Source organism: Brassica rapa, chromosome A09 (assembly GCF_000309985.2).
Source record: "Brassica rapa cultivar Chiifu-401-42 chromosome A09, CAAS_Brap_v3.01, whole genome shotgun sequence".
NCBI classification, from domain to species: Eukaryota; Viridiplantae; Streptophyta; class Magnoliopsida; order Brassicales; family Brassicaceae; genus Brassica; species Brassica rapa.
Window position 1 is genome coordinate 1,255,769 of NC_024803.2, and position 13,637 is coordinate 1,269,405.

General features: G+C 29.2%; 1 protein-coding gene across 1 annotated transcript; it reads left to right on the forward strand.

The window, feature by feature from the left end:
* The first annotated feature begins 161 nt into the window (after positions 1-161).
* LOC103836774 lies at positions 162-6,142 on the forward strand. The gene is made up of 2 exons (XM_009113068.3): positions 162-727; positions 940-6,142. Exons 1-2 carry the CDS (start codon positions 572-574, stop codon positions 1,120-1,122), a joined length of 339 nt encoding a protein of 112 aa, XP_009111316.1. The 5' UTR covers positions 162-571; the 3' UTR covers positions 1,123-6,142.
* The last annotated feature ends 7,495 nt before the right edge of the window (positions 6,143-13,637 follow it).

Consider the following 13,637-nt stretch of genomic DNA (forward strand, 5'->3'; position numbering starts at 1 on the left):
ATATATACATTTATGATACCTATAAACTCTCGTGTCCAATAAACTCTTGAATTGGTTCAACTCACTTTTGTCTCGGACAAAATTGGGCTTAACAGATTTAAACCACTTCGTATATATAGGCTTGTTCATTACCGTCCCATAGACCTAAGAATGACGAACTCCCAAAGCTAACTAATTCTTTTGAATGGTACCAAATTTCACGATATATCAACAATTCATTTGTTTGCTTTATTATTAAACTTATATAATGTTTGTAAATGCCTAACTAAATCATAAATATGGATTCAGTTAAGACGTAAATCATTTTGTAGAAAACACAGGAGCTTGAATAGGTCTTAGATTCTAAAACGAGAGCGGAGTTATAGTCAAACTTACATACAAATCCAACTTTGATGGCTTCTGGGTTGGCCTTAAAGATAGGATACATTAGAGGTTATTATCATGGTCATAGTGTGTCTTTCCCCGGGAAACTAGGGTTTAGCATTGTGCTATTTTGTGTATTTAAAAAAAACTACACTCCTTATTGTTCTAATTAAATCCATTCAGAGATAACGAAACATAGTCAGATATAATGCTCTCTTCACGAGCTCTTAATGCAGCGTCTCGTTCGTCTCTCAGTCGTCCTCTTCTCGCCAAGAGACTAGCTTCTTCCGGTCGAACTGCTGATCCTGATATCCATGGTCGTAACGATGGAGACGAGCCTAGTCTTTTCCCAACAGACCCCGAAGTATCATCCATCTTTTATTTACATTTTCTGTCATTAATTACACTTTAATTTGACTTTACATTGTCACAACAAAAAATGTAGATTGTTTCTTAAAATGTTGTTTTTATTACCAATCATGCTAAAAAAATTTAGAGGTAGGTCTTAAAACATAACTATACTCACTTAACCAACAAGATTATTAATTATTAATTGTGATATGTTTTTTGTTGTAGGGTTTGGATGATGTAGCGAATCCCAAGACTCCGGCAGATGAGATTGTACCGGACATTCGACCACCCGGTTTAGAAAAAGAACCGCTTAAGCCTCCTAAAAACCCACGAACTACTTCACACAAGATTGAGTCTACTCCGGTTGGTCTGCCTGCAGATCCCAGTCTCCAACAGAAACGAAAATAAGAGCAGCAAAAGCCTTAGCAGCTGCACCCGCCATGGTCGCCTAGTATAAGACATACTATTGTGAACTGTAGGCAGATATGTTTACTTTTTATTAGCTTTTGAGAATAAAAAAACAAATTATTTATGCTTTCTTGGGACTAAAGAAAGTAATTTACTTCCATTTTTACAAATGTGTTAGTATCTTGGAATTTTGAGTTGATGTGATGCATGAGGTTAGGCACAATAGATTTGACTCAAGCATATGTGGTGATAATTAAAAGACAGTTTTCAAATGGTCCAAAACGGTTTTAATTTGGTTCTTCAACAGAATTCCTTCGGTGTTTATCCCCCACAAGCTGTAAATTTTGAAGAGAGTCACATTCCAAAGTTGCTATTAAAGAAGTCTTAAAAGAAAATAGATAAAAAAATTTTTTTGAGGCAAACATAGAAAGATAAAAACTCTTCATAATTTCACAAGTTTTTGTGTTCTTTATGTATTCCACCTTTGAAAAACACCATTACTTTGATTCGCTTAACATCATCAAAGCAAAACACCCCATCATTGTGATCAATAATATTATATTAGCTAGAGGTTTGTCCGCGCTTCGCGCAGGTTGTTCGGTTTATAATTTATGATTTTGTTGGATAATGTTCATTGTCAATAGATATAGAGCTTTTGATATGGTTGTATTTTATGTGTTTGGCATGCTAGTGTAAAGTTTTATGTAATGTGTATATCGTAAATATAGTGGGTGTAACATAGTAAATGTTTTGTCTTAGGGTTGTCTTTAAGGTCATAGAGAGGGGACTGATGAAAGAAGGGGGAATGTTACTATGAAATTGTGGAAAATACTAAGCAAAAACTCTGATATTTCCCAATAGTGAAACAGTATTTGCTATGATATTTGCCAATTTTTAATATTCTGTATAGTATAAGGATGTTGAAAACTTGTAGCCTAATGTTGTTTGTAAACAATAGGGCTCGGGGGAGGTTTGTTTTGATGAATTGTTTTTTGCATGTGTTTGTGTGTTGTTTCTTCATTTTTTTTCTATAAAATTTACGATGATGTTTGTAATTTTGTTAAAATTGCAAATTAAATCTTTGAGGAATCTACTTTAGTAATATTTGAAAGAAAGAGAGGAGCTAGTGTTTTAAATGCAAGTATGGAGAGGTGCTAGTGTGGCAATGGCTAACATGACCATTGATAAGGATAATGTCAAAATTATATATACTTATTAAGTTTTTAAGGTCAATGATGGCACTTTTATTCCATTATCGATTGCCACTTCTGAACTTAGGTTGTTTTGTAAAGAGATACGAATGGCTTATATATGTGCTAAGCTAGTGTGGTGGTTAGAGTTTTCATGTTGTGGTCCAATAATTGAGTTTTTCCACGGTAGTATTGGAAGTTGGTGGGCTGAGATTATATGATGGGCTATTGATTAAGGATGTTGGAATGAATTTGTTGATTATATGTTTAATAAGTGTTTTTAGTCACTTATGATTTGAACTTCTTATCATAGTAATGAACTGGGATGGTAGAAGCTGGTGTTGAAGTTGAAACCCTTAATTTTTTTTTTTTTAAATCGTAGTTGCAGGACATGAGTTTTTAGAACTGAACTCTTTAGATGCTTTCTGATAATTGGTTTCCATGCTTCCCTTTCTACTGGTTGAGGAATGTTTTAAGTGAGCTTCTTCTGGGAGATTTGAATGTTGTTATGTTATTGTTTTGGAATTATTTATTCATTTGAGGAAAATTTGGTGGGGCATTCAAGATTTTTTTTTTTGGTTATATGAGGTGATCTAACCGTGATGATGATGTTGTAGGTCAGATTTCAAGTGGATTTGTGGATTTGTTGAAGTTTTTGATGAATTTGTAATAATTTACAGGCTGATCTGGGGAAACTTTGGTTGGTTTCAGCAAAAAAAAAACTTTGGTTGGTTTCCGTTCATGTTCGGCCTCTGTGGTAATTTAAAATTTGTTAATCATATCAATTTATGAATATATTGCGAGGGTGGGGTGTGTCTGATTTTCCCAGTGGTGGTGTCATCGGTTTTTATTAGATCGTTGTCAGTGAATGTGACGTTGTCGAGCTATGTGTAAACCGTAATACTGTATGTCCATACACAGAAGTTTAAATTTAATTTGCTATGAGGACAGTGTCTTTATTTATGATAACGTAACTAATTGTTTGTTTATTTTTGTAGTCAAAGATTCGTAAAAAAATTTGAAAAATGTTAAGAAATTGGTAAGTGCTTTTGTAGTTACAGATTAGCATTTATATGAAATTTCTATATATCTGTCCATTTAAATAGTAACCTTTTTTGTTTTCATCATAGGTAAAGCTTTGTAAACAATAAATATACTTCTTGTATTTAATAAAAGTGACACCGGAAATTTTTTCACGAATTAAGAAATCACTTAAAATTATATTTTATTTTTTGTTTACACACTAAAATTTTTGCCTTTTAATTAATTCACTAACACAATAAAGTTAAAAATAAAAATTTATTTAAAATTCCGCATTGAAAATACTTAACGGCACAAAAATAAAATTCTAAATGACATTTTTTTAAGAAACAGAGGAAGTATGTTTTCTAAGTGAAGATTATAAACAAAATTAATTAGTTTTCTATCGGAGTGGTATACATTTAACTAAAACAAAAAAAAACTATCCAATTACATTATTAAATACAAAATTTATTAGCATTAATGGTTTAAAGGGACAAAAATTATCAGTTGACACATCTTCAATATCCCACAACATACCCATCTACATTATTTTATAAATTATTCTTTAAGACGTTGGATTTCTTCAGCCAAAGCCAAATGGATTGTATCATGACAATAATAAGAAACCTGCAAGAATCCTATTTCCACCAAAGCCATCATACATTAGATAGCAACTTGCAAAAAAATCTATCTCGAATAAAACCCATATCATATATACATACAACCTACGGCAACTAAACATAACTTAAAGTTTTTCCAAAGTTCCATGTGGTTAAAATGTCTTCTGAATGTTGGATATCTTGATATTGATTTGGGCATCCTTGAAGCCTTTGAAACAAAACCGAACACAGGTTAAAGCGAAAAGACATTTATTTACATGTGAAGTTTTTATTATATGCTTACCTGCAAGCTTAGTTGTGAAGCTCAGCTTTTCTTAGTTCCTGTCAAATGAAGATAATTAGAGCTTTTAAGTCTCTCTTAATCTCCAAACAGCAATACCAACTTTCCAAGATACTCTTCTTCTTCAGATAGGTTTCTGCTTCAGCCTGGTATTTAATGATAAGAAACGGAGTTGAAAACCAATCAAAGATGGTCTTTTGGGAAGATTATTTGTAGTTATCTCCCTTACACTGTCATCTACATGAAAACGCACAACATTTATGATTCAGAGAATCTCTAAAGATACGGTTCGTGTAACCATATTGCAAGGTACTGAGCAACAAACCGATGGAACTGGATTTGATATAGCGTAGAAGCTCCTTAAGAAGGGAATAAGCGGGTAAGGCAATGATGACGACTTGACTGCCTTTGTTATACTTGGCTTCTTTGATGTTGTTTGAGTATATAATACCTTTCATTACCATAATCTCTGTGCTGCCTACATTCCACAAAATGAGCATCCAACTGCAAAAACCATTAAAAGATTTCAGACAATAGAAACAAATAAACAGTTAAGATAAACAGTATTAGAGAGACTCTCGAGAACATCAAGTGGTTTCAGGTCGATCATTGGGCCCTTGTTTGATCCTTTTCTTGATGGACTTGTTTTGAAAGACCACCAGAAAACGCCGAAGTACCACCTTCCGCTTCGTTTCGAAAAGTTGGCCTTTAAACTCCCTATTGCTCATATCAATTAAACGATTTACAAACTGCAGCATACCTGAACGCCTTTGTGACCATTATATATCTAATATACCGGCGAAGTAACCAAACTTTGAGGGAAGAGATGTTGGAGTCCACTGGCGAGGACAGTAGAATATGTATACGATGGCGGATGCTGCGGCTATTTGGCAGAGCACTGGAGCTACAAATCCTTTTTTCTTATCTAAGGAATCGGTGTTGGACTTGCAGTATTTCACTAAAAAAGTTTAGGCTTCAGTATATAGAGCATTTAACGTAAAAAATCAATATTTTTGTAGCGTTAACACATAGATTTTGAGAAAAATTCAAAAGTTATAACAATATTGCTTTAATGCATAGTTGCCTCCTGTACTAATATATGGTGATGGTCAAAGAGGTTTGGAACCTTTGTTGTCTCCATTTCTCTAGAAATAGCGATTTTATAAAGGCTAGTCCATTAATTTAGCATACATTAATACGAATGTAGAATGTTGTTAGAAATTTTAAAACAATACTAAAGATTATAGGGTTCGGTATATAAAGCATTTACCAAAATTCAATATTTTTGTAGAGGTTAACACAAATTTTGAGAAATTTTCAAAAAATATGACAATATTTTTTTAATGCATAGTTGCATCCTACACTAATATATGATGATGTTGAAACAGGTTTAGATCCTTTGTTGTATCCGTTTTTCAATAAAATAGCGATTTTGTAATGGTTATTCCAGTGATTTGATAATATTATGAAATTTTATTAATTAATTGATAAAAAATTAGAACAATTCTCAGAGTTTAACATACATTAATACAAATTTAGGATGTCATTAGAAAATTTAGAACAACAATAAAAAGTATAAGTTTCAGTATATAGAGCGTTTAACGTAAAACTCAATATTTTCGTAGACACATAGATTTTGAGAAAAATTCAAAAATATAACAATATTGCTCTAATGCATAGTTACCTCCTGTCCTAATATATGGTGATGATCAAAGAGGTTTGGAACCTTTGTTGTCTTTATTTTTCTAGAGAATAGCGATTTTATAACGGTTAGTCTACTAATTTACGAAGTATATGAAATTTTACTAAATTAATTTATAAAAAATTGAACGATGATCATGTATCATAAAAGAGAGTTTAACATACATTAATACAAATGTAGAACGTGGTTAGAAATTTTAAAACAATACTAGAGATTATATGGTTCAGTATATAAAGCATTTACCAAAATTCAATATTTTTGTAGGGGTTAACACATAGATTTTGAGAAAATTTCAAAAATATGAAAATATTGTTTTAAAGCGTAGTTGCATCATGCACTAATATATGATGATGTTGAAAGAGGTTTGGAGCCTTCGTTGTCTCCTTTTTCTAGAAAATAAAGATTTTATAATGGTTATTCTACCGATTTAGTGAGTATTATGAAGTTTCACTAAATTAATTGATAAAAAGTTATAATGATTCCCATATACCATGAAAGAGAGTTTAACATACATTAATACAAACGTAGAATATGGTTAGAAATTTTAAAATAACACTAAAATGTTTAGGCTTCAGTATATAGAGCGTTTAACGTAAAACTCAATATTTTCGTAGGGACATATAAATTTTGAGAAAAATTCAAAAAATATAACAATATTGCTTTAATACATAATTACCTCATGTGATAATATATGGTGATGGTCAAAGAGGTTTGGAACCTTTGTTGTCTTTATTTCTCTTGAGAATAGGGATTTTATAACGGTTAGTCTACTAATTTAGAGAGTATATGAAATTTTACTAAATTAATTTATAAAAAAATTGAACAATGATCATGTATCATAAAAGAGAGTTTAACATTCATTAATACAAATGTGGAATGTGCTTAGAAATTTTAAAACAATACTAAAGATTATATGGTTCAGTATATAAAGCACTTACCAAAATTCAATATTTTTGTAAGGGGTTAACACATAGATTTTGATAAAATTTCAAAAAATATGACAATATTGTTTTGATGCATAGTTGCATCATGCACAAACATATGATGATGTTGAAAGTGGTTGGAGCTTTTGTTGTCTCCATTTTATAAGAAAATAACGATTTTATAGTGGTTATTCCACCGATTTAGAGAGTATTATAAAGTTTCACTAAATTAATTGATAAAAAATTATAATGATTCCCATATACCATGAAAGAGAGTTTAACGTACAGTAGAAGAAATGTAGAATGTGGTTAGAAATTTTAAAACAACACTAAAAATTTTAGGTTTCAGTATATGGAGTTTTTAGCGAAAAACTCACTATTTTTGTAGGGGTTAACACATGGATTTTGGGAAAAATTCAGAAAATATAACAATATTGTTTTAATGCATAGTTGCCTTTTGTACTAACATATTGTGATGGTCAAAGAGGTTTGGAACCTTTGTTGTTTTCATTTCTCTAGAGAATAACTATTTTATAATGGTTAGTCCACTAATTTAGGGAGTATATGAAATATTACTAAGTTAATTTAAAAAAAATTGAACGATGCTCATGTACCATGAAAGAGAGTTTAGCATACATTAATATAAATGTCAAATATAGTTATAAATTTTAAAACAACACTAAAGATTATATGGTTCAGTATATAAATCATTTACCAAAATTCAATATTTTTATAGGGGTTAACACATAGATTTTGAGAAAGTTTCAAAAAATATGAAAATATTGTTTTAATGCATAGTTGCATCATACACTTACATATGATGATGTTGAAAGATGTTTGGAGCTTTTGTTGTGTCCGTTTTTCAAGAAAATAACGATATTATAGCGGTTATTCCACCGATTTAGGGAGAATTATGAAGTTTCACAAAATTAATTGATAAAATTTTTAATGATTCCCATATACCATGAAAGATAGTTTAACGTACATTAATAGAAATGTAAAATGTGGTTAAAAATGTTAAAACAACACTAAAAAGTTTAGGCTTCAATATATAGAGTGTTTAACGTAAAACTCAATATTCATAGGAGTTAACACATGAATTTTGGGAAAAAATCAAAAAATAAAATAATATTGTTTTAATTCATAGTTTCGTCCTGTACTAACATATTGTGATGGTCAAAGAGGTTTGGAACCTTTGTTGTTTTCATTTCTCTAGAGAATAGCGATTTTATAATGGTTAGTCTATTAAATTAGGGAGTATATGAAATATTACTAAATTAATTTATAAAAAAATTGAACGATGCTTATGTACCAGGAAAGAGAGTTTAGCGTACATTAATATAAATGTAGAATATAATTATAAATTTTAAAATAATACTATAGATTATATGGTTCAGTATATAAAACATTTACCAAAATTCAAACATTTACACATAGATTTTGAGAAAATTTCAAAAAATATGACAATATTGTTTTAACGCATCGTTGCATCATGCACTAACATATGATGATGTTAAAAGAGGTTTGGAGCTTTTGTTGTCTCTGTTTATAAAAAATAAAAACGATTTTAAAGTTGTTATTCCACCGATTTAGGGAGCATTACGAAGTTTTATAAATTAATTAACAAAAAATTATAATGATTCACATATAACATGAAAGAGAGTTTAACGTACATTAATATAAATGCAGAATGTGGTTAGAAATTTTTAGAAAACACTAAAACGTTTAGGCTTGAGTATATAGAGCGTTTAACGTAAAACTCAATATTTCATAGGGGTTAACACATAGATTTTGGAAAAAATTCAAAAAATATATTATTATTGTTTTAATGCATAGTTGCCTCCTGTTCTAATATATGGTGATGGTAAAAGAGGTTTAGAACCTTTGTTTTCTTCATTTTCTAGAAAATTACGATTTTATAATCGTTATTCCACTAATTTAGGGAGTATATGAAATTTTACTAAATTAATTTATAAAAACATTGATCGATGCTTATGTACCATGAAAGAGAATTTAGCATACATTAATACAAATATAGAATGTGGTTATAAAATTTAAAACAACACTAAAGATTATATGGTTCATTATATAAAACATTTTAAAAAATTCAATATTTTTGTAAGGGGTTAACATATAGATTTCGAAAAAAACTCTAAAAATATGAAAATATTGTTTTAATGCATATTTTCATCCTACACTAATAAATGATGATGTTGAAAGAGGTTTAAAGCCTTTGTTGTCTCCGTTTTTGAAAATAAAACTGTCATTTTGTAATGGTTATTCTCCTGATTTTGATAGTATTATGTAGTTTTACTTATTAATTTTTTGAGAAAAATTCAAAAAAATGAAAATTCTATTTTAATGCATATGATGAAGGTCAAAGAGGTTTGGAACCTTTGTTGTCTCCGGTTTTCTAGTGAATAACAATTTTATAGTTGTTAGGCAACCAATTTATGGAGTATTATGAAGTCTTACTAAATTAATTGACCAAAAAATTAAACGATTCCAATGTACCATGAAAGAGAGTTTAATATACACTAATACAAATGTAGAATGTGTAGAAATTTTAAAACACCACTAAAGATCATAGGCTTCAGTATATAGAGCATTTACCGAAAAATTAAATATTTTCGGAGGGGTTAACCCGTAGATTTTGAGAAAAATTCAAAAAAATGAAAATTATATTTTAATGCATAGTTGCATCCTTCAGTAACATATGATGAAGGTCAAAGAGGTTTGGAACCTTTGTTGTCTCCGTTTTTCTAGAGAATAACGATTTTATAGTGGTTAGTCAACCAATTTAAGGAGTATTAAGAAGTTTTACTAAATTAATTGACAAAAAATTTAAACGATGTCCATGTACCATGAAAGAGAGTTTAATATACATAAATAAAAATGTAAAAATGTGTTTTGAAAATTTAAAACTACACTAAATCAATGGCTTCGGTATATTGAACATTTACCGAAAAATTCAATATTTTTGTAGGTGTTAACCCATAGATTTTGAGAAAAATTCGAAAAATGAAAATTCTATTTTAATGCATAGTTGCATCTTTCACTAACATATGATGAAGGTCAAAGCGGTTTGGAACCTTTGTTGTCTCCTTTTTTGTATAGAATAACGATTTTATAGTGGTTAGTCAACCAATTTAGGGAGTATTATGAAGTTTTACTAAATTAATTGACAAAAAATTTAAATGATGCCCATGTACCATGAAAGAGAGTTTAATATACATAAATAAAAATGTAGAATGTGTTTAGAAAATTTAAAACTACACTAAAAATCAATGGCTTCAGTATATAGAGCATTTACCGAAAAATTCAATATTTTCGTAGGGGTTAACCCATAGATTTTGAGAAAAATTCAAAAAAATGAAAATTTAATTTTTATGCATAGTTGCATATTTAACTAACATATGAAGAAGGTCAAAAAGGTTTAGAAACTTTGTGGTCTCCGCTATTCTAGAGAATAGCTATTTTATAGTGGTTATTCAACCAATTTGGGGAGTATTATGAAGTTTTACCAAATTAACTGACAAAAAATTTAAAAGATGCCCATGTACCATGAAAGAGAGTTTAATATACATTAATAAAAATGTAGAATGTGTTCAGAAATTTTAAACTACACTAAAAATCATAGGCTTCAGTATATAGAGCTTTTACCGAAAATTAAATATTTTCGTAGGGGTAAACCCATAGATTTTGAGAAAAATTCAAAAAAATGAAAATTCTATATTAATGCATAGTTGCATCTTTTACTAACATATGATGAAGGTCAAAGTGGTTTGGAACCTTTGATGTCTCTTTTTTTCTAGAGAATAGCGATTTTATAGTGGTTAGTCAACCAATTTTGGGAGTATTATGAAGTTTGTCTAAATTAATTGACAAAAAATTTAAATGATTCCAATTTACCATGAAAGAGATTTCAATATAAATTAATACAAATGTAGAATGTGTTTAGAAATTTTAAAACAACACTAAATATCATAGGCTTCAGTATATAGATCATTTACCGAAAAATTAAAATTTTCGTAGGGGTTAACCCGTAGATTTTGAGAAAAATTCAAAAAATGAAAATTATATTTTAATGCATAGTTGCATCATTCACTAACATATGATGAATGTCAAAGAGGTTTGGAACCTTGTTGTCTCCGTTTTTCTAGAGAATAACGATTTTATAGTGGTTAGTCAACCAATTTATGGAGTATTATGAAGTTTTACTAAATTAATTGACAAAAAATTTAAACGATGTCCATGTACCATGAAAGAGAGTTTAATATACATAAATAAAAATGTAAAATGTGTTTTGAAAATTTAAAACTACACTAAAAATCAATGGCTTCAATATATAGAGCATTTACCGAAAAATTCAATATTTTCGTAGGGGTTTAACCCATAGATTTTGAGAAAAATTCGAAAAAATGAAAATTCTATTTTAATGCATAGTTGCATCTTTCACTAACATATGATAAAGTTCAAAGAGGTTTGGAACCTTTGTTGTCTCCGTTTTTCTAGAGAAATAGCAATTTTATAGTGGTTAGTCAACCAATTTGGGGAGTATTATGAAGTTTTACTAAATTAATTGACAAAACATTTAAACGATGCCCATGTACCATGAAAGAGAGTTTAATATACATTAATACAAATGTAGAATGTGGTTTGAAATTTTAAAACTACGCTAAAAAATCATAGGCTTCAGTATATAGAGCATTTACCGAAAAATTAAATATTTTCGTTACCCATAGATTTTGAGAAAAATTCAAAAAAATGAAAATTCTATTTAAATGCATAGTTGCATCATTCACTAACATATGATGAAGGTCAAAGAGGTTTGGAACCTTTGTTGTCTCTGTTATTCTTGAGAATATCGATTTTATAGTGGTTAGTCAACCAATTTGGGGAATATTATGAAGTTTTACAAAATTAATTGACAAAATAATTAAACGATGCCCATGTACCGTGAAAGAGAGTTTAATATACATTAATAAAAATGTAGAATCTGTTTAGAAATCTTAAAACAACACTAAAGATTATAGGCTTCAGTATGTAGAGCATTTACCGAAAAATTTAATATTTTCGTAGGGGTTAACCCATAGATTTTGAGAAAAAATCAAAAAAAATGAAAATTCTATTTTAATGCATAGTTGCATCATTTACTAACATATGATGAAGGTCAAAGAGGTTTGGAACCTTTGTTGTCTCCGTTTTTCTAGAGAATAGCGATTATATAGTGGTTAGTCAACCAATTTGGGGAGTATTATGAAGTTTTACTAAATTAATTGACAAAAAATTTAAACGATGCCCATGTACCATGAAAGAGATTTTAATATACATTAATACAAATGTAGAATGTGGTTAGAAATTTTAAAACTACGCTAAAAATCATAGGCTTCAGTATATACAGCATTTACCGAAAAATTAAATATTTTCGTAGGGGTTAACCCATAGATTTTGAGAAAAATTCAAAAAAATGAAAATTCTATTTTAATGCATAGTTGCATCATTCACTAACATATGATGAAGTTCAAAGAGGTTTGGAACTTTTGTTCCTCCCGTTTTCTAGAAAATACGATTTTATAGTGGTTAGTCAACCAATTTAAGGAGTATTATGAAGTTTTACTAAATTAATTGACAAAAAAATTAAAGGATGTCCATGTACCGTGAAAGGGAGTTTAATATACATTAATAAAAATATAGAATGTGGTTAGAAATTTTAAAACAACACTAAAAAATCATAGGCTTCAGTATGTAGAGCATTTACCGAAAAAATCAATATTTTCGTAGGGGTTAACCCATAGATTTTGAGAAAAATTCAAAAAAATGAAAATTCTATTTTAATGCATAATTGCATCATTCACTAACATATGATGAAGTTCAAAGAGGTTTGGAACCTTTGTTGTCTCCGTTATTCTTGAGAATATCGATTTTATAGTGGTTAGTCAACCAATTTGGGGAATATTATGAAGTTTTACAAAATTAATTGACAAAATAATTAAACGATGCCCATGTACCGTAAAAGAGAGTTTAATATACATTAATACAAATGTAGAATGTGGTTAGAAATTTTAAAACAACACTAAAAAATCATAGGCTTCAGTATGTAGAGCATTTACCGAAAAATTCAATATTTTCGTAGGGGTTAACCCATAGATTTTGAGAAAAATTCAAAAATATTAAAAGTCTATTTTAATACATAGTTGCATCCTTTACTAACATATGATAAAGGTTAAAGAGGTTTAGAACCTTTGTTGTCTCCGTTTTTCTAGAGAATAGCAAATTTATAGTGGTTAGTCACCCAATTTAAGGAGTATTATGAAGTTTTACTAAATTAATTGACCAAAATTTTAAATGATTCCCATGTACCATGAAAGAGAGTTTATTATACATTAATACAAATGTAGAATGTGGTTAGAAATTTTAAAACTACCCTGAAAAATCATAGGCTTCAGTATATACAGCATTTACCGAAAAATTAAATATTTTCGTAGGGGTTAACCCATAGATTTTGCGAAAAATTCAAAAAATGAAAATTCTATTTTAATGCATAATTGCATCCTTCACTAACATATGATGAAGGTCAAAGAGGCTTGGAACCTTTGTTGTCTCCTTTTTCTAGAGAATAGAGATTTTATAGTGGTTAGTCACCCAATTTGGGGACTATTATGAAGTTTTACTAAATTAATTGACCAAAAATTTAAACGATTCTCATGTACCATGAAAGAGAGTTTAATATACATTAATACAAATGTAGAATGTGTTTAGAAATTTTAAAACAAC

What these genes read in the sequence shown, in the direction of transcription:
- LOC103836774 (XM_009113068.3), top strand. Translation starts at nt 572, where the DNA reads ATGCTCTCTTCACGAGCTCTTAATGCAGCGTCTCGTTCGTCTCTCAGT. An exon ending in TTTTCCCAACAGACCCCGAA is followed by an intron (nt 728 to 939) that starts GTATCATCCATC and finishes TTTTTGTTGTAG; the next exon opens with GGTTTGGATGATGTAGCGAA.